The sequence below is a fragment of the Mesoplodon densirostris genome, chromosome 3 (genome assembly GCF_025265405.1).
Source record: "Mesoplodon densirostris isolate mMesDen1 chromosome 3, mMesDen1 primary haplotype, whole genome shotgun sequence".
Lineage (NCBI taxonomy): Eukaryota > Metazoa > Chordata > Mammalia > Artiodactyla > Ziphiidae > Mesoplodon > Mesoplodon densirostris.
In genome coordinates this window covers 144,409,697-144,437,052 of record NC_082663.1, presented here as the reverse complement: position 1 = coordinate 144,437,052, position 27,356 = coordinate 144,409,697, and the positions used below count along the sequence as shown (strand labels likewise).

The window sequence follows — 27,356 nt, the reverse complement described above, 5'->3', positions numbered from 1 at the left end:
ACGCAGCACCGTCAGTCAGGGCGGCCTAGGCCAATGAGCTGCGGGCTGCGGGGGCGTCACGGACAGCAGCAGCGGACTTGGGCTGAGGTTCCCGGGCGGGCGGGCGCGGAGAGACGCGGGAAGCAGGGGCTGGGCGGGGGTCGCGGCGCCGCAGCCAGCGCAGCCAACCCGAGGGGCCGCCGCCGCCGCCGCCCAGCGCGCTCCGGGGCCGCGGGCCGCCTCCAGCACCCGCCGCGCCGCAGCTCCGGGACCGGCCCCGGCCGCCGCCGCCGCGATGGGCAACGCCGCCGCGGCCAAGAAGGGCAGCGAACAAGAGAGCGGTGAGTGCCCGGGCCGTGACCCCGATCCCGGCCCCGCGCTGCCAGCCCCCTCCCTATCCATCACTGCCTGGCCCCTCCCCCTACGCGCCCCCCCATTTCTCTCTGCTTACCCCCCAGCGCCCCTTCCCCTGCCTGTCCAGGGTTGGGGCCCAAGGCCCGCAGATGGTCCCGTAGGAGCCCCCTTGCCTAAGACCGCCCCCCACTGCAGACTGTGCTCCCCCCCAGCTGTCACTGCCAACCATGGCACGTATGACCGCTGGGGCCCCACATGGGGCCCTGTCACCACCCCACTGTCTCCTCTCCAGGTCCCCTCTCCCCAGATTCTAATCTCTCCACTTCCTCACTCACCTCTTACACAGATGTGACCCACTGCCAAACCCCGACCCAGACCTCTGCAAGTCTGGGAGTGCTATGGGGTATGCCTCCACCCCGCAGGGACCTTGGCCACTTGGTGACCACACCCCTCCCCCCCCTCCAGCCCCCGCCATCTTTCTCCTGCCCTTCCCCTCTTCACCTTATCACAGCCCCCCTCCAAACCCACTCTGTCCCCTTTGAGCACTTCCCAGAGCCACCTCCAGCATTGTTTTTCTCTTCTGTGTCACTTGGCATGGGGGACAGGATCTTTCTGGGTCCCTCTGCCCCTCTCTCACTCTGTCACTCTGCTTCTCTGCTTGTGCTTCCTCCTCCAAGCAAGCGTCTGTCCCTGGCTGGGGTAGCAGACTGTTTATGAACCTAGAGAACTACTTCTGTGCTTCAAAAGCCAAGTTTGAGCCGATCTTGCTGGAATTCATTGCATCCTATTTTCGGGGTTGGGGCGGGGGGGGGCGGTGTCAGCAGAGAGCCCCTTCCCATCTCCTGCTGTTCCGTGAGCTCTAGGCTCCTTGGAGGGCCCTTCAATAAATGGTTGTTTCACAACTGAGGCTCTGTCATTCACCCAGTCCCCCAGGCTTCTTCACCCGCTCCTGGCTTGGGATGAAAAGTAGAGGATGAAGAGGGTCTGGGTTTAGCAAGGCTCATTCAGCTTGAGCTGGGATGGTGAGAAGGAGGACTCAAGGGATGGCAGTTGGGAAGAGAAGTGGTTGACATCTAATGACTTGCTTTGCCAAGAGACAAATAGATTCTGATCATTCCCAGCGTTCAGCCAGAGAGGGGACTGTTTCCCCCTCAGCTCCCAAATATATTGGCCTTTTCCAGCCAGACGGGGAAAGAGATTCTTTATCTGGAAATGCCTTCAGAAATGGTCTCCAGCCCCTTCCTCAAGTCCTCCAGCTCTTAAATTGTCATCACTCCAGGCCTAAAGCTGGACCTCAGCTAGGATCCCCTTACAGTTACCCAGAAATAGAGTTGAAAAGGAATGGCCACATCCAAATATGCTCTTCCCAGTTACTTTTCTCAAACCCCAGTGTCTGAGTTCCCTGAATGCTCCCTCCCAGAAAGACCCAGGCATGAAAGCCAGGGAACTTTATTCCCACCCAGACTCAAATGGCAGAACTCAGAGTCACTGAGCAACCGTGGAGAGGCCTGACATGTCACCGATGGGTGGGGGACGGGAAGGCAAGTGCCTGTAGCTGAGCGCTTGATGACAGAGGAGCAGGTGGGTAGTGACCAAAAAAGGTCTGGGCATGAGCTTGGAGGGAACTAGGCAGATAGGCAGAGCGGGAGGGGCCGGGCCCCCAGCAGGTGAGACCGGCTGAGAGGTGGAAGGTGGAGGCAGGCAGCTGTACATTTCAGTGGCTCAGTTGAAAGTTGGGGAGATGACATAGTCCTGGAAAACTTTAAAGGCGTATTAAACACATGCAGTGGGGAGTGGGGGTGGAAAGCCACACAAGGAAAAGGAACCCTAAGAAAAAGATCAGAGGCTTCGGAAGGAACCGCTAATTCAGAGCACAGGCTGGACACCCAGGAATGGACTATCAAGGTGAAATAGAGCCACTGTTTATTGGGCATCTAGGATGTACCAGGCTAAATGGTCTCCACAGATCTATCTGCTCGAGTGATTTTTCATAACGGGCGGTTATCTGCATTTTCCAAACGAGCTCTCCGAGTTTGACATAGATGATGCCACAGAGGCAGGATTCACATCCAGATCCACCTACCAGACAACTTCCTGGACCGCAGGGTTTCCCAACTCAAACATTCTCAAGCCGCCTCCCTGATTTTTACGATATTCACTTCTATTTTGTTAACTTAAATAAAAATTTTGACTCACTTTTGTTCAGATGTAAATTTTGATCCGTCCTAAGCAATATTATAAATGAAGTCATGGGATTGCTGTGCCAGTTATATTCTCTCTGATATGCATTAAAATACAACGTAACTAGAAAAGTGAAACATCCCTAAAATCATTTCATGCCCTGCCAGTGGGACCTATGTCACACTTTAGGAAATGCCCTAAGCTATACTTCCTTCCAGAGGCTTGCAGGGGCTCTCAGAGAAGGAAATAGGATGAGGAAGGAAGCCCCTCTTCGCTTCAAATTTCCAATTCTGAGAGGATGGAGTTAAGACAAAATTTGCCTTCTCGTAACTAGGGTCGGGTGGGGGTGGGGTGGTAGTAGCCAGGCCAGCCTGCAGGGGGCACCTGAATTTCATCTGCCAGATGTCAGCCCTACTGGAGTAAGGAAGATGACCAAACCTTAGTAGGCACCAGTTCAGCATCCTGCAGCCCCCTATACTACCGGCTCCATGCCGGGGCAGGACAGCGTTGGCTTCCTCCCAAGAGGGTAGGGATCCAGAATGAGCCCTGGGGTGAGGTGGGGGAAATCTGTACCCAAAGTTGCCAGAGCCATTGGCAGGGGCCTGGGTAAGATGCTAAGAGGGCAGAGAAAAACAAGACCAAGCCCTGGGCCCTGAGCAGCAGGAGGAATTGAGAGAGGGCAGTGGCTTCAAGAGGCCCTGGGGACAGGCGGCCAAGTGGGGCTCAGGCCTTGGCTGCCCTGGCCAAAGGCACCCCTAAGAGCTGGTCCATGGGAGAAGGGACAGGTCTGGTGAGAAGGAGCCCTCCAGATACCACCCCCCCGCCTCCCAGGTCCCAGGGATAAGCAGATCCAGGCTCCGAGAGTGAGAACTGCCCCCAAGAGGTCCCTAAATGGGAAGAATTGTGGCCCTCTAATGTACTACAGAAGTCCTAGAGGGCCAAATACTGTCTGTGCGTTGGCAGTTGTATGGGTGCCCAAGAGGGTCCTGCCAAGGCAGCTTTTCCTTTAGCCCAACCAGGCTTACAGAAGCTTGAGGGTCCTCTCTGCCCCTTCCCTGCACCCACTGGCCCCAGGTTGGGTTTCTTTTCCTGGCACCACCCCACAACTCCCTGGCTCCCCCTATAGGCAGGGCTCTGGGGATGGGCAGCCAAGCTGGTGCAGCAGGTCTCATGAGCCTTCCCAGCCACCATAGTCCTGGTGCCCTGAGAGGAAGACTGAGTGATGGCTTCCAACCCCAGCGATGGTGAGGCTGAGCCCTGTTGCTATAGCAACTTACCAGGCACTCTCTGACACTCAAGTCAGGGAAGGATTGCAGTAGAGTTTAGGGAACAGGTGAAGAGGAAAAGTCTGTGGACCCCTGGCTGGCCCTAGAAACCCTCCCTTACTAACAACCCTGAGCTGGGGGGCCTGGGGAAGAGCAGGCGAGATGGGTGGTTCAGTTCAGACAAGGGGGGGATGGTCACCCAGAGCGGGGGTCCAGCTCAGAGCCAGGCAGTGGGGTAGTCCAGCTCAGTGTTGAGGTTCAGCTCAGATTGGGGGTTGGTCCAGCTCAGTGATGGAGTTCACGTCATAATGGACAGTGGCCCAGTATAGAATGAGGGTCCATCAGACTGCGGGTCGGTCCAGTCCAGTGTTGGGGTCCAGCTCAGGCTGGGGGATGGTCCAGTCCAGGGCTTGACGTTCCTGCCCCAGAATTTCCAGGACAACCAGGTTTCAGGGAACAGCAGGTCCTGAGATTGTTGTCTGGCAGGGTCTGAGGCTGGGCTCCTGCCTCCTCATGGGGCCCTGGCTTTTTGAGGGATGCTCTCTCTGTGAGCTCCAATTGAATCCGGACCACGGTGGAGGCTGGCACCCCTCCTGTGGGAGACATGGGCCAGCTGACAGGTTCTAAAGACAGCAGCCAGCTGGGTTTCCCTTCTCTGCCACTTCCTGTTGTCAGCAGGGGCCATGGGTGCCAGGCGCTCCACTTCTTTTGGGATCTGCAAAGAAGGAGGAAGATGGTCAAGGCTGCCTCCCCCTCCCCCACCCCGGGGTTTAGCGTTTCGTTTCCGGTTTGGACGTTCATGGCTGAGAGCAGAGCCAAGCACAGGGCAAGGTTTGATACAGGCCAAGGACATCCCAGGATGCCATTCCCCTCTCCGCCCCTGCATAGAAGCAAGGCGAAGTCAGATGTACCCATTTCTTTCTCAAAGTAGCAGAACTTGGGGGCTCCAGGTTCAAAGAGCACTTGGGGGAGGAGATAGGGTAGCTCTCACTGCCCCCCAACTCCCGCCTTTCTCTCCAGCTGCTCTTTCGGCTAATTAACGGAGCTCTGGGGCCTCTTTGGCCCCCAGGGAGGCCCCAGCTGCTGCCTGGGCCTGAGCCTTAACTCCTTCCCCTCTGCCCAGTGGGCACTGCCCTGGGCACATTGGGTGTCATCCTCAGGGTAGTCCAGCACCCACTGAGAAAGGCAGGGCCTGGCAGCCCGGGAGCAGTGTAGTCCCTGGAACGGGAAGTTAGCTTTAGCACCCCGCCCCCCAGGGCAGGCAGGCCAGCCTGAGGAGGGACACCCTCAGGAGAATCTTCCCACCACATCCTGCCAAGGAGGAGCCTTTACAAACCTTGGCCAGCGGGAGCAGGTACCTTTAAATGCTTCCCTGGCAACCAGCTCCTCCTCGCCTGTCCCCCCGAGGCCCTCCCGAGGAAGCCAGCTCAGAGGCTCTGCGTCTTCCTGGTTTCCCTGCAAAGGGAAGGTTCCAGGGAGAACTTAGGGAGGCCTGGGATGGATCTGGGGTCAGGTAGAGGCTGGGATGGGGACTCAGAGACCACCTTCCAGCTGTGGCTGCAGCTGCTTCTCTGGGGCCATGTGACTGTCCGTTTCCTGGGCTACCTGTGCCGCACCCTCTGGGCACCTAAGCCGCAGCCAGCACCCTGAGCCTCACTGGCCAGGGGTAGATGGGCCCCAGATCACCCCATCCCACTCTATCCCCCATTTTACCCTCTGCTGGAAGAGGCAGGAAGCAGAGGTGAGTATGGGGGCTCCTGGCTGGGGTTCCCCCCATCATTATCCCTCTTTATCTGCCCACTCTTTCTGGCACTGCCACACCCTGTGCCCCATCCCCAAATCTGGCAAGCTGATGGCACCAGAGAGCACACAGCCTGGGCCCTTCAGCACGTTGAAAGGCCAGAACAGGGCTGTGTCAGAATCAAGGCACTGTGTAGAGCCTCTTAGTGGGGTACCAGCAGACAGAGGCACAGACGCACCAAGTTGGGAAAAACAGGACATGGCAGTTCTCAGGGATTGCTGAGAGCAAAAGAGGAAGCAGGACCAGGCTTTCTCCTGGATTCCTCTTAAACTCGCTCCTCTCTGCCTTTTTGGGTGGGTGACGGTAGAATCCCAAGAGGGTGCCTTCACCCCCACCTTCATCCAGAATTCAGTGTGTACGTTTGGAGGTTTCCAAGGAAGGTGTTGTGTGTCAAAAAAGATTCTGCCAGTGAAAGCATTGGATGTGGTGCAGCCCCCAGGCTCAGGGAGGTCTCAGACAGTTGGTGGCTCAGCCAGGCACCAGCCTAGGACTCTTGGCCATTCCTGGATCACCCCCTTTCTGCCTGGTCATTCTTTGTAGGGCTTTCCTAGCCCACAGTCTCTCCTCCATCTGCCAGGCTTACAGCTCCACGGAAGGCTCTTCTCTGCAAACGCCGAGGGAGAGCCTTGCGGGTGATGGGGGGTGGGGGGTGGCTACCCACAAGGCTGTAGGGATTCCTGGCACTGCATATGGGTGAGATAGGCAGATGGCAGGCAAGGCCAAAGTACCAGTGTGCAGGACCCCTCAGGGTGGCAACTGTCCCAGGAACATCAGGGTTGAGGACAGCTCTGTCCATGGGCCATCCTGGTGCCCTGCAACCAGTCAGAAGCAAAGCAGTTAACCTCATGGGCAGTGGGGTCCGGGAAGTGATCTGAGACCAGTCTTCTCATCTGTACAATGAGAGTAATAGCAGCTCTGAGCCATCAGTGTAGGAATTAAGCATGGAAAGCACTCAGCACAGAGCTGGCACACAGGGAGGGTCCCTGAACAACAGCGCGCCTGACTCCAGGGGTCGGTTACAAGGACACGTCCATACCGTAAGAATCCATCAGGTTGAGCATTTAAGATTTGAGCACTCAGTGCTCCTCCTGTATTTTATACCTCCATTTAAAAAACTACTTAAAAGCAAAATTAATAGCTGACATTTATATGGCACTAACCCCTGTACCCGCCACCATCCAAACCCCCTTTGCCAAGATTAACTCATTCGGTCCTCATAACCACCCCACCAGGTCATTACTATTATTATCCCCATTTTACAGATGAGGAAAACCAAGGCCCAGAGGTGCGATCAGTTGCCTAAGGTCACACAGCTCATCAGGGACCAGGCTGGGATCTGAACTTGATCTCATCCCAGAGTCCTGGCCCTTAACTGTTTTGCCGGGCTGCCTCTCCACATGGGCGGGAATGCCTGTTTTCAGGCCTCAGTTTCCTAGGGTGGTAAACAGAATGGTTAAAATGAAAGTTGACAAGTGAACCAAATGAGATAGTGGATGCAAAGCAGCAAGCCCAGGGTCTGCCAGGAAGTCTTCAATGTTAGCCAGATGGTGATGTTCGCCTTGGGGTGCTGAAGGGCCTGTAGGGGGCAGGCATCAGGCGAGGCTTCCCTTGAGCAAGCTCTGGAACGAGGGCCCCTCCATTGGCAAAGGTGGGAATGGAGCCAGCTGGGGGCCAAGGCAACAGCTGAACCCCCCAAGGGCGCCTGCTACCCGAGCCCCAGAGGCCTCCACCCCGGGCCGGCCTCCCCAGAGAAGGGGCCAGAGGAGCAGCCAAATCCCGAGGCTATAAATACCTCGGCTGGCGTCGTCCCTCGCCCTGGAATGTCAGTCAGAACTGGGGCGAGTGGGGGTGGGCTGGCCTGGGCGCCGCTCTCTGTCCCCCTGAGAGTGACCCCCTGTCCCCCATTTTGGACAGAATTGAGGCTGGACCCCACCTCTCTAGTAAAGGAGACCCCAGACCCCAGCCCAGATCAGGGCCCCCCCCACCAGGCTACCCTCAGACTCAGCCAGGACACCCGAAGGCACTGGGAGAAGGTCAGGCTCTGGATTGAGACGACTGCACCCCACTTTCCACAAATCGGCATCTCCCCAGGAGTAGCCCAGGCCCACGCCAACAAGATGGGGTCTCCATCTCACTCTCTCCTCTTTTCCTTTCAGTGAAAGAGTTCTTAGCCAAAGCCAAAGAAGATTTTCTTAAAAAATGGGAAAATCCTGCTCAGGTAAGCCCCCTGGGTACAGAGCCCTGGGAGGGATAGCTGACAGCCCCCTTCCCCTCAACTGCATCCCTATGCCATGGCTAGGATTTTATGGCCCCATGGAGGGCTCTAGACCTGCCCTCATTCGCTCCCTAGATGCCCATGGGGGCACCTGATCACTCACTGCCAGGCTCCCCCACCCCACCAACCCCGTCCAACTGGCGGCCCCTGCCCCCCAGGCAGCTGCCAGCAGCTCCTGGGCCCCAGGCCAGGACCGGATCTGGCCCCTGCCACCAGCCTTGAGGAATGTACCCTCCGCCATCTTGTTTTTCCACCCCCTGTCCTCACCCCACTAGCTCCACCTGGTCCCCAGGGCCCCCTCTGCTGGTGGCAGAGGGAACACCCCAAACTTTGGCCTAGCAGGCTAGACAGGGCCGGGGGCTGGTCCCTGACCCTCCAGACCCTTGTGCCCACAGAATACAGCCCATTTGGATCAGTTTGAACGAATCAAGACCCTCGGCACGGGCTCCTTCGGGCGGGTGATGCTGGTGAAGCACAAGGAGACCGGGAGCCACTTTGCCATGAAGATCCTCGACAAACAGAAGGTGAGCCCAGCCCTGCCACAAGGCCCTGGTCCCAGCCACCAGGGCTTTGCCTGGGCTGTTCCCACCACCTGGAGTGGTCTTCCCACCTATCCACTCACCAGCTATTTCCTGAGCCTCCATAATGTGCCAGACCCAAGGGCGGGAAGGGTACCATGCTGCCTTCAGGAAGCTTTCCCCAGGAGGAAAAGTACCCTAAGACGTAAAGCCCACACGGGCTCAGACACCTAGGCTGTATCGAGGAAGCCAGAAGTCTTCCTGGGGGAAGTGATGCTTACACAGACCTTCTTTCTGTAAATATTTTGTTTTTGAATTTTATTTTATTTATTTTTTTATACAGTAGGTTCTTATTAGTTATCCATTTTATACATATTAGTGTATATATGTCAATCCCAATCTCCCAATTCATCACACCACCCCCTGCCCTTTGTAAATACTTTTGAAACCCTACTTTTTGCCAGGCAATGCTCTAGAGCAGCACCATCCAGGAGACATCACACAAGCCACATATGGTTTTAAATTTTCTAGAATCCTCATTTTATTTATTTTTATTTATTTGGTAGCACTGCGTGGCTTGCAGGATCTTAGTTCCCGAACCAGGGATCGAACCCCGGGCCCTCGGCAGTGAGAGCAACGAGTCCTAACCACTGAACCACCAGGGAATTCCCTGGAATCCTAGTTTTAAAAGTTTAAAAAAGGCAGAATTCATTTTAACAATATGTTGTAAGTAAGCCAGTATATCTACAATATTATCATTTCAACGTATGTATCCAGTGTAGAAATATCCTTAATGAAACATTTTACATTCTTTTTTTCCGTACTAAGTCTTAGAAATCCAGCGTGCATTTTACACATATAACACATCTCCATTCGGATGTTAATTTTCACTGGAAAGACAAGAAAAAGTAGAGAAATTGAAAAAGCAGATTCACGTAGCCCACGTTGTTCCAAACAGGCTTGAAAGTTGTCTGGTAACTGTGCCAAGTATCAGTTTTTAAATTTTCTTTTTTTTTAATTTCTTTATTTCTTTATTTATTTTTGGCTGAGTTGGGTCTTCGTTGCTGTGCATGGACTTTCTCTAGTTGCAGCGAGCGGGGGTACTCTTCCTTGCGGTGCACAGGCTCTAGGCGTGAGGGCTTCAGTAGTTGTGGCACATGGGCTCAGTAGTTGTGGCTCACAGGCTCTAGAGTGCAGGCTCAGTAGTTGTGGCACATGGGCTTAGTTGCTTCACAGCATGTGGGATCTTCCCAGACCAGGGCTCGAACCCATGTCCCCTGCGTTGGCAGGTGGATTCTTAGCCACTGTGCTGCCAGGGAAGTACCTAAATTTTCATTTTATATATCTATATAGATATAGATATATTTTTTTGGCTGCCTTGGGTCTTCGTTGCTGAACGCAGGCTTTCTCTAGTTGCAGAGAGCAGGGGCTACTCTTCGTTGTGGTGCGCGGGCTTCTCAGTGCGGTGGCTTCTCTTTGTTGTGGAGCACGGGCTCTAGGCGCAAGGGCTTCAGTAGTTGTGGCATGCAGGCTCAGTAGTTGTGGCGCACAGGCTTAGTTGCTCCGCGGCATGTGGGATCTTCCCAGACCAGGGCTCAAACCCATGTCCCCTGCGTTGGCAGGTGGATTCTTAACCACTACGCCACCAGGGAAGCCCTAACTTTTCATTTTAGATACTTCAAATTTTAAACTTGGTTCCCCAGTCAACGAACCACATTTCAAGTACTCAGCAACCGTACGTGGCTAGTGTGGAATCTACTGGACAGTGCAGGTATAGACCCAAACGATGTAGCTGTGAGCAAAGCAGAAAAAGCCCCAGTGCAGTGGGGCTTAGAGCTGACCAAGGGGCCAGGCTGCCTGCGTGTGACAAGCTGCACTGATGTTGACTAGCTGCGTGTGAACTTGGGCACGGCACTTCCCCTCTCTGCATCTGGGCTTCCAAACTTGCATGCTCCCATTGCATACCCCGCAGGGCTCCTGTCAGAGAGTGTGAGACGGCTGCTGGGGACAGCTGAGGGCTGAGGAGGAATTAACCCTGGGTTCAAGTGGATGTGGGGGGCGGGGTGTCCTCTAGATGCAGGGAAGGTATTTCTAAATCCCCCACCCCTTGGGTGCTACTCCCACCTGTCTGTTTGGTTTCAACTCAGCTGCCCCTTCCTCCAGGAAGCCTTCTCTGACTCCCCAGGCTTCACCAGATGCCTTATCTGGGCATCCACAGGCCCCAAGCTTCCCCCACCACAGCTCTGACCCCTGTGGCCTGGTGACTCATGTGTTCTTGCCCTGAACTGCATGCCATGTGGGGACAGGCACCCAGCCCAGGGCTTGACAGGCCCCAGGCACTCAAACGATTCTGGATGGAGGACCCAGCCCGGCCCTGGCACATCTACTTTTGGGTGGCAGGGAAGAAAAGAGCTCTCTCACACCCCCTCCTCTCCTCTCCCCTCCCACCCCTGCAGGTGGTAAAGCTGAAACAGATTGAGCACACCCTGAATGAAAAGCGCATCCTGCAAGCGGTCAACTTTCCGTTCCTTGTCAAACTCGAGTTCTCCTTCAAGGTGGGGTCCCAGCGGCCGCAGACCAGGGCCACTGCCGGGTGATGCAGCCTCTGGGTTCCCAGAGCTGGGGCTCAGCCAACCACAGCCAGTGGTTGCCCGAAAAGGCAGACCCACTGATGGGGGAGCGGTGAAGAAGACCCCTGGGGGTGGAGGGCAGGTCAACCTGGGGCTCTGATAGACCCCAAGTTCAGCTGGGCCTGCCAACTTACAGCTTGATAACCTTGGGCACATCCCCCAACCTGGATAACATCCCTCAAAATCATCGTTCCATTTACAGCAAGAACCTGACACACAGCCACAAACTGCCGCTCAGCCTGGGTTCAAACCCCAGCCTTGCACTTCCTGGCTGTGTGACCCTGGCAAGAAACTTCACTCCCATGAGCCTTAGTTTCTTCATCTGTAAAATGGGGATCATGGCAGGCCCCACCTGGTGGGGCCTGCCATGACAGTTCCAACCGCATCACGAGCACCCTGCGTGAGCTGTTTTGGGTGCCGTCCTAAGCCATGACTGTGAGAGTTGGGAAAGGCCCCTCAGGGCCTGTGACCCTAGCAGTCACAAGGACCCCACGCTTTGTTTAAGGCTCTGCTGCCACCATCTTGAAATTCATAATCATTTTTTTAACAAGGGGCCTCACTTTTATTTTGAGGGAGGACTCACAAAATCTGTAGCCCATCCTGGTCCCATTTGACAGATGACAAAACTGTGGCCCCAAGAGCCTTGCTCAAGACAGTCACAGACAGGAACCACCACAGAGTTCTCTCTGCAGCCCAGGCATGCCAGCCAGGTCCCTGGTGTACCTCTAGCCGCCCTCACTTCTGGCCCCCGTAAGCAGGATCATGGCTGCCCCTTCTTTCTCATGGGCAGAATGAAATGAGACAGGTAATCAGTGAGCCCAGTGCCTGGCGCTTGGAACGTGCTTCACATGGGAACCAAAATTGTTGTTGTTGCTTTATGTCTGACACCTGCCTTCAGATGGGGCCTGGGGCTTGGGGAGTGGGGCCCTGATCAGCTGCTGCTTCCCACAGGACAACTCAAATTTATACATGATCATGGAGTACGTGCCTGGTGGGGAGATGTTCTCACACCTGCGGCGGATCGGGAGGTTCAGGTGAGCCCGACGCCCCCTGCCACCCTGGGCCTGGGGCGTGCATGGGTGTCGTCCGTGGAAGTGGCCTCTCCAGGTCCCTGTGGGTTCTTGTTCCCCCGAGCTGAGGAATCTACAATGTCTCAGCCACCACGAAACAAAACAAACACGGTGACTTAGGCGTCACCATGTAAGTGGGCAATTTCATGTCGTTTTTAAATTTGTGCTATCTTATTTATATAGATATGCACTTTACATACAATAAAATGCACAGGTTTTCAATACCCTGTTCCATGAGTTTTGACAGCTGCATTCACATGTGTGTAACCACCACCCCAGAAAATTCCCTCAAATGCCTTTCTTGGCAAATCACCACCCCAACAAAGGCAAACGTCCTTTCTGGCTTCAAACACCATAAATGTGTTTGGTCTGGGTCTGGACTTGATATAAATGGAATCACACAGTTCATATTCTTTTGTCCCTTTCTTCTCTTGCTTCACATAAGCGTTTTGTGATCCAGCCACATTGTTGGGTATATTCATCATTTGTCCTGGTGGTGGTGTTGGGTAGGATCCCATTGTAGGAATCTATCACAATCTGTGATTCCATTCCTCTGTTGATGGACATTTGGGCTCTTTCCAGTTTGGGGCTGTATATGAATAAGGCTGCTCTGCTGATGCATTTCGATCGCTGGGCTGGAGGCAGCTCGATAGGCCCACCTGCTGGACCATTTGGGGGTGGGCAGGTCCTGCTGGTGTGGCCACCCACTCTCACCCATCCTCTCCCTGCTTGTCCCCATCAGTGAGCCCCATGCCCGCTTCTACGCAGCCCAGATTGTCCTGACCTTTGAGTACCTGCACTCGCTCGATCTCATCTACCGGGACCTGAAGCCGGAGAACCTCCTTATCGACCAGCAGGGCTACATTCAGGTGCCCACTGGGCTGGGCGAGGGGCAGCCCCAGGTGGCCACAGCCTGAACCCTCCCACCCTCCCGGCCAACCGCCCATTCTTGTGCCCACAGGTGACAGACTTCGGTTTCGCCAAGCGTGTGAAAGGCCGCACCTGGACCTTGTGCGGCACCCCCGAGTACCTGGCCCCCGAGATCATCCTGAGTAAAGTAGGCGCTTCCCTACCCCTCCCACCGCTCTGAGGCCTGCTCCACTGCCGGCGGCCCCCTCCTCACCCTTCTCCCCTCACCTGCTCCCCTCCTCTCACTCCAGGGCTACAACAAAGCTGTGGACTGGTGGGCCCTGGGGGTTCTCATCTATGAGATGGCCGCTGGCTACCCGCCCTTCTTCGCTGACCAGCCCATCCAGATCTATGAGAAGATTGTCTCTGGGAAGGTGAGGCCCGGATATGGGGGCTCAGGCCTAAGACTGACCCTTCCCTGCCTGTCCTGCTCACTGGGGAGCCCTGATCGTCATTGTCAGAACAGTCTAGGGAATTCCCTGGCAGTCCAGTCGTTCGGACTCTGAGCTTGCTTCCACTGCCGGGGGCACAGGTTCGATCCCTAGCTGGGGAACTAAGATCCCGAGTGCGTGTGGGGCGGCCAAAGAAAAACAGAAAAAGAACAATCGAGAAGTTCATCAAGTCAGGCCAGGTGGTGAAGCCAGACACACCCACTACGCTAACTGAGGCCACCACTTCACACAGCCTCGCTATCTGATTCTGGACCACAGTGCCGAAATCCTAAGGGTTTTCAAAACCCCAGGTCTCACCCAAACTCCTGCCCTGCCTGCCAGGAGGCTCGTCTCGTCTCTAGTCGGCCCCCTTAGCATGAATTTTCACAAGTTTCACAGCAAAAAAGCGAGCATGTTCAGTTCCCAGGCGCTACCCCAGACCCCTCTGGGGAGTCACTTTGGATGTAAGGCCCTGCCTCCTTTCCCAAATGCAGACTTTCTAACTTGCAGGCTGTGGGTAAGGGGTGGCGGAACCGTTAGAGCCCCGGAGTGCATTAAGTACCTGCTGCCCCATGCACCCCCTCGGTCGTACCCCACCACTCTGAGGGAGTGAGGAAGCTGAGGTGCAGAGATTGGACATGTCTGGTTCAAGATCACACGGCAGCATCGTCTCAAAAAAGGTTGGGGACCCCACCTCTGACTGCAGCTCACCCACCTCACCGGGAGGACCAGCCATCCCTCCGTCTGGCCCAGGAAATGGTGTGAGTGGCTCCCAGCTCAGCCTAGGTGGGCTGGCCTGGCTCTAAGTCCCAGCTCTGCCACCCATCAGCTTTGAAACCTCAGGCCAATGTCTTCGCTTCTCTGAGTCTTATCCATCTCAGAACTGGGGAACTAGCCACTTGCCTCTCAGAGAGGTTGAGAGAATCACCACCTGCAAAGTGGGGTCACTAAAAAAGGGAAAGATGAGGTGTCTGCCACCAGGCAGAATAGAAATTGCCAAGAAAATGGCCCAGCGTGGGGGAAAAAAAAAAAAGCCATAGAAGTTTTCGAGGGGGGAGAGAAGATGAGCGTGACTCCCTTCTTTGTAGCATTTCACAGTTCCCACGCACTCTCAGCAGGATTATCTCCCTCATGCAACCCTGGGATATCTGCCCCATTCCAGAGAGGCAGGCACAGGCCCAGAGAGGTTAAGGGCCGTGGCCAAGGTCACACAGCATGGAAGAGGCAGAGCAGTGCTGGAAGTTGGTTCTTGGAGCTCGAAATCCAGTGACTGCTGACATACAGCTGTGGACTCAGAGCATTTGGGGAAAGTTTCTGGAAGGGTTGAACTGAGCCTTAAAGAATGGAAGAGCCTTAGCTATGCAGAGAGAGAGAGAGAAAAATAGACAAACAATGATTTCTCTCAGAAGCATGAATATTTCTGAAGTCCCCAGACCCTAGCAGAGCTGCCTTTGGAAGCAGTGGCTAAGAATGCAAGTTCGGAGTCCAACAAACCCCAGATGGAACCAACTTGCCCTGCTCCTCTGTGAGATCTTGGGCAAGCTGTTTAATCCTTCCGAGCCTCAGTTTCCTCTTCTCAGGAAACAGAAATGGGAACCTCAGGAATTCCCCGGCAATCCAGTGGTTAGGACTCGGGACTTCCACTGCCAAGGGCCTGGGTTCAATCCCTGGTTGGAGAACTAAGATCCCACAAGCCGCGTGGTGCAGACAGAAGAATAAAATGGGAACCTCATAGCTCTTACCTCTCCAGCAGCATCAGCCTGGCCCAGGAACTGGCTAGAAATACAGACTTTCAGGCCCCACCTGAATCAGATATCCTGAATCAGAAACTCCAGTGGGCCCAGCAAGCTGTTTTAACGGAATTCCAATGCACACTCTGGTTTGGGGTCCTCCACCCAATAAGACAATTGGATGGTGAAGGCAGTGTTCTGGGCTCCCCAAGCTCCAGATCAGTTTCCCAATCTGTCTGTGTTACCCCCTCTCCAGGTGCGGTTCCCGTCCCACTTCAGCTCCGACCTGAAGGATCTGCTGCGGAACCTCCTGCAGGTGGACCTCACCAAACGCTTTGGGAACCTCAAGAACGGGGTCAATGACATCAAGAACCACAAATGGTTTGCCACGACTGACTGGATCGCCATCTACCAGAGGAAGGTAGGCCCCCCCTTCCCCTTGTGCTCTCAGGGTTTTGGAGGGGGCTGGGCAAGAGCCAGGGAGTATTGCCAATGGAGAGATGAAAAGGGAAGGGGAATTTGAAAATAGGCTGCGGGCTCTGGGCTCTGCCCAGAGCCAATCTAAATGGGCTCTGCCTCAATTTAGATGAGGCAACTTAGAGCATCGGGGGCATAGAAACAGAATTGTGGGGTCATTTGGCCACTCTGTGACCTTGAACAGACTTCCCTCTCTGGAAAGTAATTTCCCCATGGGTGAGTTGGCTATAATAAGATTCTTGGGTTGTTAAGATGAGTCCACACCCTAATGCTAAGATCAGGCCTGGGTCAGAGTAAGTGATCTCATGAATGTTAACCCATTCGCATTTATTGTTGTAACGATGATTATGTTGACTGCTGAGGTCTGAATGGCTCTTGACCCCTCTCCAGGTGGAAGCTCCCTTCATACCAAAGTTTAAAGGCCCTGGGGACACAAGTAACTTTGACGACTATGAGGAGGAAGAGATCCGAGTCTCCATCAATGAGAAGTGTGGCAAGGAGTTTTCTGAGTTTTAGGGGTGTGCCTGTGCCCCCATGGGTTTTCTTTCTTTGTTTCTTTTTTTTTTTTTTTTTTTTTTGGTGGTGGGTGGGAGGGTTGGATTGAACAGCCAGAGGGCCCCAGAGTCCCTTGCATCTAATTTCACCCACCCCTGCCCCACCCTCCAGGGTAGGGGGAGCAGGAAGCCCAGATATTTGGAGGGAAACACCAGCTGCTCCCCCTCACCCCCTTCTCCCTCCTGCCCCCCCATCCCCCCTACTGCTTTTGCCTCCCTCCTCCCCCACAGCCCCCCACCCTAGCCCACTTCTGCCTGTTTTAAACGAGTTTCTCAGTTCTTCCCTTCTTCAGGTTAGACCAGGTCTTGCTGGTGTGTCAGGGACAGGGTGTGGAAAGAGGGGCCCAAACTTAACTCCAGCCACCTGCCCCCCATCCAAAAAAAACCCACAGGCACCACTCTCTAAGGGCAAAAGAATGAAAGGCTAACCTTCCCTTCAGAGCAATCTTGCCAGGGAAGGAAAGATTTTAGTGACATGTTCAGCGGGCTACTTAATACAATATTTTAAAAAAACAATTTACAATCTTATTTAAGTTCCACCAATGCCTCCCTCCCTCCTTCCTCTCCCACCCCTTCCCATGCCCCTCCTCTCCAAATCCATTTTAATAAGGCTGGGAAGCAGACTGTAAAGGAAGGAGCTGGGGTTCAAACCTCTCCCCCAAGCTGCTAATCTCCCCCGCCACCCTGCCCCCTCGGGGTCCCCTGCCAATCCTGGAAGGGTCTCAGCCCCTTTAGGAAGCCCCCACTCCCTTCTGCCCCAATAGACCTGTCTTCACCCTTGGGCTTCGGGACCCAGACAAAGCAGCTGCCCCTCTCCCTGCCAAAGAGGAGTTGTCCCCTGAAAAGATAGAGGGGGAGCCCCAAGCCCAGGGTCTTTCCTCCCAGTAACACTCTCCCCAAACTTCTTAATTTTATTCTCAACTAGATTTTAACGTCCAGCCTCCTCTCAGTTGGGAAGGCCACCCCCGCAAAAGGAGGCAAACCCCCCCCACCCCAGACGGCCCCGAGTTCAAGGCCAAGGTCGCTGGGGAGGGGCTGCTTGTTTTATTCACCCAGGAGCCTCCGCCCCCCCCCATCCTGGGCGCTCCTCCTCTGCTTAGCTGTCCGCTGTCAATCACCCGTTCTCCCCGCCCCCCCATTGTGGTTTTTTTCTCTCAATAGAAAAGTGGGGAGTCACCCCATTCATCCCCATATTTGTCCCTCTCATAATTTCTCCCCATCCCAGGAGGAGCTCTCAGGCCTGGGGTGGGGCCCCGGGTGGGCGCGGGGGCGATTCAACCTGTGTGCTGCGAAGGACGCAACTTCCTCTTGAACAGTGTGCTGTTGTAAACATATTTGAAAACTATTATCAATAAAGTTTTGTTTAAAAAAAGTGTCGCTGGTGTTCCTGACTTCGGTCACCCACCCACACACCCCCAGGGGGTTGGAAAGGGAATTTCGGACCCCAGCGTCCAGGCTGATCAGCACCTGGTCTGCAGTCCTTAAAACCGGGTTTATTTGGAATTCTGCCACTCTCCCCGCCCCGCAGGAGAAGGGGGCGCCAAACTGCCCTCTGACCCCAGATTAGGGGTCCCCACATTCTGAGGCGCGCCCCCTCTGCGTCCAACCAGAGGCCGAAAGGGCGGGCGCTCTAGGGAGAAGCTGGGGCCAGCGCGCCGGGAGGCCGAGCGGCGGCGGGGGCGGCCCTGGTAGGGGGATATGGGGTGGGGGTGACGGTGCGCGCCCCCCTTCCCGCATCCTCCCCGCGGAGCCAAGCGCGCCCAAGGGGCGCGGAGGCGTCGGTGGTCCGAGGATCCCCGCAGCCCCGGCAGAGCGCTGTAGCCCGACCCACGGGCGGCGAGTTCCCGGTAAGTGCGGTCCCGAGAGCGGAGCGCGCCGGGGAGGCGTGGAGAGGGGGGCTGGGCGCCGGGGACGTCTGGGTCCCGCGCCCAATGGCTGGAGGGCGGCCGAGCACCGCCCGCCCGCCCCGCCCGCCCCCTCTCCCCTCCCCCAGGCGCTCCCCTCCCCCTCCCCCGCCCGCCGCTTTCCCCCGCCCCCGCCCCGGCGCCAACTCCGCGGCGCCTCCTTAAAAAGCGCGCGGGAGTTGTAAGGGGGGGCCGGAGCGAGCCTGAGTGAGCGAAAGCGCAGGGTAAAGGGGGCGGGCGGGGGGCCCGGGCTCCACCTTAAAAGCGGGCGCGTGGGGGTGGGAGGGAGGAAGGCGGGCGGCGGGGAGGAGGGAGGGAGGGAAGGAAGGGGGGCCGGAGTGTCCCGGGCGCAGGGCGCGCGTGCGGCGGCGGCGGCGGCGGGGAGGGGCCGGCCGCGCCGCGCTCCCCTCCTCCCTCCTCGCATCCCCGGCCCCGCGCGCGCCCAGCAGAAGCGGGTCTGTGTGTGCGTGCGTGCGAGTGAGTGAGTGTGTGCATATATTTTTCTCTCTTTTCTTTCTCTCTCACTGTTTTTTCTCTCTCTCTCGCTCCCTCTCTCTCGTTCTTTTTTTTTTTTTTTTGCAAAGAAACAGCAGCGCCGCCGCCGCTCCGCCGAGGCGCTGCGCCCCCCGGGGGGGGAGGCGGAGGAGGCGGGCAGCGGCGGAGGGAGGGGAGCCGGGGAGGGGGGCGCCGCGCTGGGAGGGAGGCAGCGCGCACGGTGCAGCCGGGCCGGGCGGGAGGCATGGCGGGGCCCCCGGCCCTACCCCCGCCGGAGACGGCGGCGGCCGCCACCACGGCGGCCGCTGCCTCGTCGTCCGCCGCTTCCCCGCACTACCAAGAGTGGATCCTGGACACCATCGACTCGCTGCGCTCGCGCAAGGCGCGGCCGGACCTGGAGCGCATCTGCCGGATGGTGCGGCGGCGGCACGGCCCGGAGCCGGAGCGCACGCGCGCCGAGCTCGAGAAACTGATCCAGCAGCGCGCCGTGCTCCGGGTCAGCTACAAGGGGAGCATCTCGTACCGCAACGCGGCGCGCGTCCAGCCGCCCCGGCGCGGAGCCACCCCGCCGGCCCCGCCGCGCGCCCCCCGCGGGGGCCCCGCCGCCGCCGCCGCGCCGCCGCCCACGCCCGCCCCGCCGCCACCGCCCGCGCCCGTCGCCGCCGCCGCCCCGGCCCGGGCGCCCCGCGCGGCCGCCGCTGCCGCCGCCACAGCGCCCCCCTCGCCCGGCCCCGCGCAGCCGGGCCCCCGCGCGCAGCGGGCCGCGCCCCTGGCCGCGCCGCCGCCCGCGCCCGCTGCTCCTCCGGCAGTGGCGCCCCCGGCCGGCCCGCGCCGCGCCCCCCCGCCCGCCGTCGCCGCCCGGGAGCCGCCGCTGCCGCCGCCGCCACAGCCGCCGGCGCCGCCACAGCAGCAGCAGCCGCCGCCGCCGCAGCCACAGCAGCCGCCGGAGGGGGGCGCGGCGCGGGCCGGCGGCCCGGCGCGGCCCGTGAGCCTGCGGGAAGTCGTGCGCTACCTCGGGGGCAGCGGCGGCGCCGGCGGCCGCCTAACCCGCGGCCGCGTGCAGGGGCTGCTAGAGGAGGAGGCGGCGGCGCGGGGCCGCCTGGAGCGCACCCGCCTCGGAGCGCTCGCGCTGCCCCGCGGGGACAGGCCCGGGCGGGCACCATCGGCTGCCAGCGCCCGTGCGTCGCGGAACAAGGTGAGCGCGCCGCGGAGGGGGGCGCCGCGCGGTGGGCAGGTGCGGGCGAAGTTGGTAGCGGGGCGCGAATACCGGGAGGAACCGGGCCGCAGGCGGCGGGGGTTTTGCGCTACTTCCCGGCGGGCTTGGCGGGTGGTGACCTTGGCAAGTGACTTGATCTTCCCCAGCCTCAGTTTCCTCTGCTGTAAAACGCGACTTAATAACAGCAGCGACTCTTTGGGGTTGTTGAGCGAGTTTAGCGAGATTTGGCTACTGAGGGCTTTATTAACACAGAGCCTGGCATGGAGTGAATGTGTAAAAGTTAGTCTGTGTTGATATTAAAGGTGGTAGTGAGGCACACCACTTGGTCCTAGATCCCAGGGATTGGGCCCAGGGCCAGAACAGCTACTAACCTTGCGTGCCCGTCTCCCTTGCACCAGAGAGGTGGAGAAGAGCGAGTGCTTGAGAAGGAAGAGGAGGATGAAGATGATGAAGATGAAGATGATGAAGACGAAGTGTCTGAGGGCTCCGAGGTGCCCGAGGGTGACCGTCCTGCAGGTGCCCAGCACCAGCAACTTAATGGCGAGCGGGGCCCTCAGAGTGCCAAGGAGAGGATCAAGGAGTGGACACCCTGTGGACCCCACCAGGGCCAGGATGAAGGGCGGGGGCCAGCACCAGGCAGTGGCACCCGACAGGTGTTCTCCATGGCCGCCATGAATAAGGAAGGGGGATCAGGTAAGGACCCCGCTGGGTGGGGGAGGGTGCCTGGTGGGAAGGAACTGAGCCCAAGACAAAACCACAGGCATATGCTTTTTATTTCCCAGCCTCTGCTGCCACTGGGCCAGACTCCCCATCCCCCGTGCCTTTGCCCCCAGGAAAACCAGCCCTACCTGGGGCTGATGGGACCCCCTTTGGCTGTCCGTAAGTTGGGGTGTTTGAGACACAGGGGTGCCGCCCAGGTGTGTATAACAGAACCAGAGGAGCATCACTGCTCACTGGTTCCCTTTGTTCCAACACAGTTCTGGGCGCAAGGAGAAGCCGGCTGATCCTGTGGAGTGGACAGTGACAGATGTGGTAGAGTACTTCACCGAGGCCGGCTTCCCCGAGCAGGCAACAGCTTTCCAAGAGCAGGTGAGTTCCTGACCCTCAACTTAGCCCCAGCGTTCCAGGGCCTTAGTGGGGGTGTGTGCTCTGACCCTGCTTGCTCGCTCGCGCTCTCTCTCTCTCTCTCTCTCTTTCCCTCTCTCTCCCTCCCTCCCTCTCTCTGTCCCACCCAGGAAATCGATGGCAAGTCTTTGCTGCTCATGCAGCGCACAGATGTGCTGACCGGCCTGTCCATCCGCCTCGGCCCAGCCCTGAAAATCTACGAGCACCACATCAAGGTGCTGCAGCAAGGCCACTTTGAGGATGACGATCCCGATGGCTTTCTAGGCTGAGCGCCAAGCCTCACCCCTGCCCCAACCCATTCCAGTCCCCATCTTACCCAAGACCCCCAGAGTCCGGGAGCTGGTCGGGGACACCCTCAGCCCTCATAACAGATTCCAGTGAGGGGGCATTCCTACTCATCTTTTCCCTGTGTCTCCCCAACACACACACCTCTGGCCCCCAGCACCTCCTGTACTCCCTGATAGAGGAGTGTCGGGTGGGACAGGGCCTACTCATTTCACCCCAGGAGGCCAACCCTCCCCCTCACCCAGTCTAGGACATTTTTGGAAAAATAAAATGGGGGCTTCCCATCTTCCCTAGATCCTCTTCAGTTCAGCCAGATGTTTCCTATATAAATGTTTTATTCTGTCTGTTCATTTTGGTGGGTGGCCGTTCCTCCCTCCCCCACCACCCAGGCCCCTTCCCAGTCTGTCCCTGGCCTCCAGCCCCTGGGAGCAGCTGGGAGGGGGTCCCTGGATCTTCCTTACCCCTCCCATTTCTTTCTGTTCATTGTCGCTCCAGCTGGCTGTATTGCTTTTTAATATTGCACCGAAGGTTTTTTAAATAAAATTTTAAAAAAAGAGAGAAGAAAAACATGCCGCAGTGTCCATTTTATGAATGTAGTCAAGGAGGTGAAGATCCACAGCAGCCTTCTGGGAGTCTTGGGTTAGGACAGAATTGTTTGAGGAGGGAGACAGGTAGTGAATGGGGCTGCCCCACAGCCAGCTAACTGCTCCAGGAGGACAGGAATATTTGCTGCTTCTGCCATCTCCCCATTCCCAGAACAGCGCCTGGGCACACAGTAGGTGCTCAAATATTTGTTAAGTGACTAGCAGTTAACTCTAGGCTTTTCGGGCATTCTCTGGGTTCTCACCACAGCCCCATGAGGCAGGGCTCGTGAAAAATCCACTTTACAGACGGCAACTGGCTCATCACAGCAAAGATGCTTGCTCAGGGTCACACAGGGTGCAGCCTGACACCTGTCTGAGTTCTTTACCCAGAGTCTTTAAGTATAATTAATGTGTTTGGCTTCATAGCTCTATTATCTGACAACCTTTGCATGTTACAAGGAACCCAGCCTACAACTGTTGCGGGCAGGGGTCTGTTTTGGGCCCATGGTAGGGTCTCCAGGCCTCCTGGCCCTCTCCATAAAAGGGGCAGAAAGGACTGGGCCATCAGATGAGATCATGGGATGGGAAAAATTTTCCAAGTGAAAATTTTTATTATTGTTAGTAACAACCACTACATCACAAGTGCTACTAAGTTCTAATGCAGTTTCTCAACTCCATTAGTTTTTTTAAAAAATATACAGATTCCGTGTCCTGGGAGTCAGAGACACAGCGAGTGGGGCGGGGCCATCCTCGTTTTCTATACCTGCAACCCCGGGGTTTGGACGCTCGGTAGAGACCCCTCCTCCCTAGGAAACCGCCTCAGAGAGTCAAATGCGCTGGCCCCGGGCCGCACCCCCAGGACACTGCCGCTCTAGCAACGGCCCAGGTCGCCTCCCCCGGCGCGTACCCCACGGCCAGGTTACGGGAGCGCGCGTGTGCGCGGGGCGCCGCGGCCAGGCCCCGCAGCGCGAGCCGCAGCGGCTCGCCCCTCCGTGTTGAAATTCAAATGAACCGAACTCCCTCCACGCTGCGCCGTTAGAGAGGTCGAGGCCCGGGTGAGATGGAGGGGGACGCGCTCCCAGCCAAGTCCAAGGTACCCTGGGCGGGGTCGAACCCGCGGCCAATGTGAGCAGCGGAGGCTTAAAGAGCTCTGGTCCCCGCCTCCCGCCGCACGATGGCAACCAGGCAGTGGTTCTTGGGGCCGCTCCCCGCGGGCTCTGGGGAAACGCCGCTCCCGGACGACTTGGAACCTGGGATACAGCCCTGCGAAGACCCCTCATGGTCGCCTCCCACTGGCCAACCTGGGGACTCAACCCAGGCGGAGCCCGAGGATATTCAGGGACAGCTGCCGGAAGCCTCCACCTCTACGCCTTTCCCTGAGCCTCTGGCCCCAGGCCCCGGGCCCGCCCCTCCTCGCCTACCCTTGGACACCATGTTCAGACCCATCAGTGAACAGCTCCGTTACCTGCTCAAGAAGGCAGATGACTTCCAGAGCTACTTGTTCTACAGGTGATGTTGGACGGGGTCCTAGGTTCTACCCATGGATAAAGAGACGGAGGAGGGGATAACAAAATAGGTGACATACACTAGATTTACAAACTCAAAAGCATTAGGAGCCAGAGGAGGTAAATGAAGCTAGCTGATTAGCAATCCCATTTCGAAGAGTTACGAGGACTGTGTAGAAATTTGGGGTTAGGGAGTGCGGGCTATTATGTGGGCCCTTGGGGTTGCCAAATCGCTAGAACTCTTCTCCCACTTTGTAACCGTTGGCTTAGGTTTTGAACCCTGGGCAGGCTAAACAAAACCTATCTGAGCAAGATTTGGCCTACTGGCTACCAGTTTGAGACCTCAAAGGATAATATGATTCCCAGACCAAGGGAAAGGGGACTGTGATTCTCATATATCAATGTCCATGGGAATCCCCTGGGAGGTTGTTTAAACCCTAGATTTCTGGGCTTCACCCAGGGAATAGTAAGTCAAAGTCAGTCTTGGGACTCAGGTGTCTGCATTTTAACAAGTATTTCAAATGTTTTTGATGCTGGTGGTCCTGGAAGATGCTCTGAGAAAGGCCTGACACTGGGGGATTTTGTTTGTAGTGGGGGTCCAGGCCAGGGATACAGGTGGGCAGTGAGTGGAATAGGAGAAATTGGTGGGGGAGCCAGGGACCTCAGGCAAAGGCCCCCTTCTCCCTTCAACAGGGACCGAGTGCAGAAGGAACAGCTGGCGAAGGCCATGCCCACCTTCTTGCAGATGTGTGAGCCCTACTTCCTGTACCTGGAGGCAGCTGCACGGAGTGTGCCCCCCATCTATGGAGCCCTGCAGGAGCTGATCCGAAAGGGGGTGTGTGGAGCAGTTTTCCTAGATCCTATGCCCCTTTCTTCATCTCTCAGGCCTGGGGGATGGGGAGGACGCTCACGGCAGGCCAGCTAATCACATTATGCCCCCTCTTTCATGCAGCTGTTGGAGATCTCCCAACAGCTGACTCTGCGCCTGGAACAGCTGGTCCTTATGTATGCATCATTTGGGTTTGTGAACCTGGAGGAGACTGAACCCCTAAGGTAAAAGGTTAGGAGACTGGGATTGGGGTCAGGGGTGGAGGAGGCCAGGGCATACCCTCATTCCCCACTCTCCCATCTCCTGCCAGCATCTCCTGTTTCTTCTGCGGGAGGTTCTCCATCAGTCCTTCCCACGAGGTGTCCATCTTTAGATACTGTGCCCCTGCCGCCTACACCGCCAGCCGCTTCCCCCGATACCTCTATAAGAAGATGCGCTGGAACCTGGAAACCACCCCAGAGTCCAGCAGCCAGGGGCAAGATTCCCGTGTGGATTAGTGAGTCCCCTTATCAGAATCAAAGTCCTCCCCTCTCTATGGAGAATGCCAGTTTGGGCCACTGAACCACCACCATCAAAGCACGGAAAGCCAAGCAGGAAATCAAGGACCTTTGAAAGGTCATCCCCACCTTTAAAAATATATATATGCCCCCATCAAAATAAAAGCCCTCATCTTAAAAGTAGGCTGACAGTGAGAAAAAGCCTCCGTATTGAATCATATCCCTACCTGAGAACTTGAAGGCAACTTCTGATGAGTTTCCACCTTACCTCCAAAATTAAAACCCTCCAACAGAAGTTAGGAAACTGCTCACATTTAATTGCTGCCCCTTCTCCTCCCAGCTACTTCCTGTGCTATAGAGATACATGGGAAGACGCAGGCAAGAGTCCAATCAACTCATGCCCCCAGATTCAGAAGCTGTGGTCCATCGGCCGATGGGTGCCCCTAGGACCAGCTGAGGATGACCTTTATTCATGGTAGGAGCTAGGGCGATGGCAAGGTGGGCGTGGGGTCTGGAGGGAGGGGCAGAACCCAAACAAAGACCATCTACCTCCCCCAACACTGTTTCCATTGGTAATAATGATAGCATTTTATTGTGCCCTGAAAAGCGCTTTATGCAGACTCGTGTAACAACCCACTGAGATCTATACTACTAGCCCCATTTCACAAAGAAGGAAACAGGTGCTCAGAGAGGATAAATTACCTGCCCAAGGACACACAGCTAGCTGAGTAATTGGCCAGGTCAGGGCTAGAGTTGTTCAGCCTCCCAGAGCCATTACCCTCTATGTTTCTCATCAACAAGAAAATCACTTTCCCCCAGGGTTTTTCCCACCCCTAGCTGAAACACAGCCTCTCTCAGCCACAGCCTCACACTCAAGGGGAGGGGCTCCCGAGTAGCAGGGGGCGCTCACATCCAGGCCTGTCTCTCCCCGGCGCCCAGGATTTTGTCCCCGCAGCCCCCTGGGGACTACGAGCAGCTGCTGACCATCGGCTTCGAGGAGCCGTCGCACATGCTGGCCACCGACCTGCTGGTGCAGATCCTCACGGGCCAGGCAGGCACGGCCCGGCCCCCGAGCGCCGCCGGGCCCGCGGCGTGGGCCGCGCAGGAGTCTTGAACCTGGAGAGAGGGTGGGAGCTGGAGCTTGACAGTTCCAAACTCCAGGAGAGGGAGTAGTGGAGGGGCTCACTCGTTCTCCTGGTGCAGCTCCGCCTCGCCTTCCAAGGGGCCAGGCCGAGCTAGCCCGTCCGCACTGGGTCCGGCCCGGCCGCGGGGCCCTGCGGGTGGACACACCGGCTTTATGTTAAATAAAAGAAAGAAAGAGGTCACAGTCTCAACGTCCGCTCGGATCGCCTCTCCCCTCCCCTTGGGGAGAGGGGGCCCCGCCCACTCGCGCGGCCTTCTGGGAAATGTAGTCTCTGGAAACAAAACCATAGTCCACCGACTGGCGGACGGAAGCTCAGAGCATGCGCAGAGGTGTGCATGAAGCAAAAAGGGAAGTAGCTGCTCCTGTCAACAACCGGAACCCAGAAAACCGCAAGTTTCGGGTAGCCGGGAAATTCAACGCCCACTGTGGGAAGGGACGCAGAGCCACGCCCACTCTTATGTTTTGACCCGGAAATTATGTCCCTGTACCGAAAAAGACTATATTTCCCAACGTGCCCCGGGAAAGGGCCAGCCATCAGTTTCCTAAGAGCCGAGGTTAGGTCTTTTCTTCCAGCTTTTGGGTCTTGTCTTGTGCAGGTCGCTGTACCCCCTGGGGTGTCCGGGGCGCGGGCTAGGTGGGAGAGCCGGGAGGCAATCTAACTTAGGGTCGCTAAGCCTCACCCCAACCTTGGACTGGAGAGAAGACACGGGTTGAGAGGTGAACTCGCCTGCCGAGAGCTACAGTGACCAAGTGGCGGAGCCTGGACCTGAGCTGGGTTCTTCTGATAGCAACTGGTCACTTGCGAGGGGAGGGGTGTCCTTGCTGACCCGGCTGTCACTCAGCTGCGAGCAACCCCCCCTTTAAACTAAGGGACACCTTTTGGGTCCCCCTAGCATTTTCAGAGTGGGAGGAGAGACTTGGAGCCCTGCTTCATGGAGCAAAACACTCGCTTACCTAATAGTCCCTGGTACATGGTATTATCATAAGTATTATGATTATCCCAGTTTACAAATGACAAAAATGAACGTGAGAGGCGAAGTAAATCAGGATTGGGCCAAAACTCTTGTTCATTCGGGGTGGGATTGGAGGCTTCTGGTGACAATTTCTGACTGCATCAAGGATTTTTTAGTCCACAACCCAGGTCTGAACGGGTCCAAAGGGGTTCTGAAGTTCCCTGACACGGATTTGAGGCCCCACCACCACCACTGTTTAGACTAGCCCGGTCCAATAGAAATTTAAAATGAGCCACAAATGCGAGTCACATATGTAATTTCAAATTTTCTAGTAGCCACATTAGAAAAATAAAGAGGTCAGAATTTTAGTGATATTTTTATTTAACTTCATATATCCAAGATATTACTCCAACGTATAGTCAATGTAAGAAATTATTAATGAGATATCCCTCTTTTTTTGTACTAGGTTTTAAAAATCTTCTGTGTATTTTACACTTACAGCACATCTCAATTTGGACTAGCGACATGCAGATTTAATCTATCTCCCTTAAGACAAATCCACAAGCCACTTAAAACTAGATTTCTGGTGGGTGGTGACAACACTGGGAGAGGAAGGAAACAGGTTTAATTTCTTGGGTCCTGTCT

General features: G+C 56.6%; 4 protein-coding genes across 4 annotated transcripts; all 4 read left to right on the top strand.

Annotated features, from left to right (window-relative positions):
* Positions 1-216: 216 nt before the first annotated feature.
* PRKACA (protein kinase cAMP-activated catalytic subunit alpha) lies at positions 217-16,216 on the top strand. Its single transcript, XM_060094048.1, has 10 exons — positions 217-320; positions 7,737-7,798; positions 8,251-8,379; positions 10,830-10,928; positions 11,955-12,037; positions 12,816-12,942; positions 13,035-13,130; positions 13,234-13,356; positions 15,400-15,564; positions 16,011-16,216. Exons 1-10 carry the CDS (start codon positions 275-277, stop codon positions 16,134-16,136), a joined length of 1,056 nt encoding a protein of 351 aa, XP_059950031.1. The 5' UTR covers positions 217-274; the 3' UTR covers positions 16,137-16,216.
* Positions 5,277-5,429, top strand: SMIM46 (small integral membrane protein 46). Its single transcript, XM_060092919.1, has one exon. The coding sequence runs from the start codon at positions 5,277-5,279 to the stop codon at positions 5,427-5,429; it is 153 nt and encodes a 50-aa protein (XP_059948902.1).
* Positions 16,217-18,455: 2,239 nt separating the features above from the next.
* SAMD1 (sterile alpha motif domain containing 1) lies at positions 18,456-21,766 on the top strand. The gene is made up of 5 exons (XM_060092247.1): positions 18,456-19,768; positions 20,188-20,482; positions 20,572-20,668; positions 20,767-20,878; positions 21,025-21,766. Exons 1-5 carry the CDS (start codon positions 18,818-18,820, stop codon positions 21,181-21,183), a joined length of 1,614 nt encoding a protein of 537 aa, XP_059948230.1. The 5' UTR covers positions 18,456-18,817; the 3' UTR covers positions 21,184-21,766.
* A 1,191-nt stretch (positions 21,767-22,957) lies between these two features.
* On the top strand, positions 22,958-25,728 carry C3H19orf67 (chromosome 3 C19orf67 homolog). The gene is made up of 6 exons (XM_060092245.1): positions 22,958-23,292; positions 23,982-24,123; positions 24,241-24,341; positions 24,428-24,613; positions 24,955-25,089; positions 25,554-25,728. The coding sequence occupies exons 1-6, from the start codon at positions 22,958-22,960 to the stop codon at positions 25,726-25,728; spliced, it is 1,074 nt and encodes a 357-aa protein (XP_059948228.1).
* The last annotated feature ends 1,628 nt before the right edge of the window (positions 25,729-27,356 follow it).

Coding starts and splice junctions, on each gene's coding strand:
- PRKACA (XM_060094048.1), top strand. CDS start 275: ATGGGCAACGCCGCCGCGGCCAAGAAGGGCAGCGAACAAGAGAGCG. Junction 8,380..10,829: donor AGATCCTCGACAAACAGAAG/GTGAGCCCAGCC, acceptor CCACCCCTGCAG/GTGGTAAAGCTGAAACAGAT. Junction 10,929..11,954: donor AACTCGAGTTCTCCTTCAAG/GTGGGGTCCCAG, acceptor TGCTTCCCACAG/GACAACTCAAATTTATACAT.
- SAMD1 (XM_060092247.1), top strand. CDS start 18,818: ATGGCGGGGCCCCCGGCCCTACCCCCGCCGGAGACGGCGGCGGCCGCC. Junction 19,769..20,187: donor CCCGTGCGTCGCGGAACAAG/GTGAGCGCGCCG, acceptor CCCTTGCACCAG/AGAGGTGGAGAAGAGCGAGT. Junction 20,483..20,571: donor GAATAAGGAAGGGGGATCAG/GTAAGGACCCCG, acceptor TTTATTTCCCAG/CCTCTGCTGCCACTGGGCCA.
- SMIM46 (XM_060092919.1), top strand. CDS start 5,277: ATGGATCTGGGGTCAGGTAGAGGCTGGGATGGGGACTCAGAGACCACC.
- C3H19orf67 (XM_060092245.1), top strand. CDS start 22,958: ATGGCAACCAGGCAGTGGTTCTTGGGGCCGCTCCCCGCGGGCTCTGGG. Junction 24,614..24,954: donor CAAGATTCCCGTGTGGATTA/GTGAGTCCCCTT, acceptor TTCTCCTCCCAG/CTACTTCCTGTGCTATAGAG. Junction 25,090..25,553: donor GAGGATGACCTTTATTCATG/GTAGGAGCTAGG, acceptor CCCGGCGCCCAG/GATTTTGTCCCCGCAGCCCC.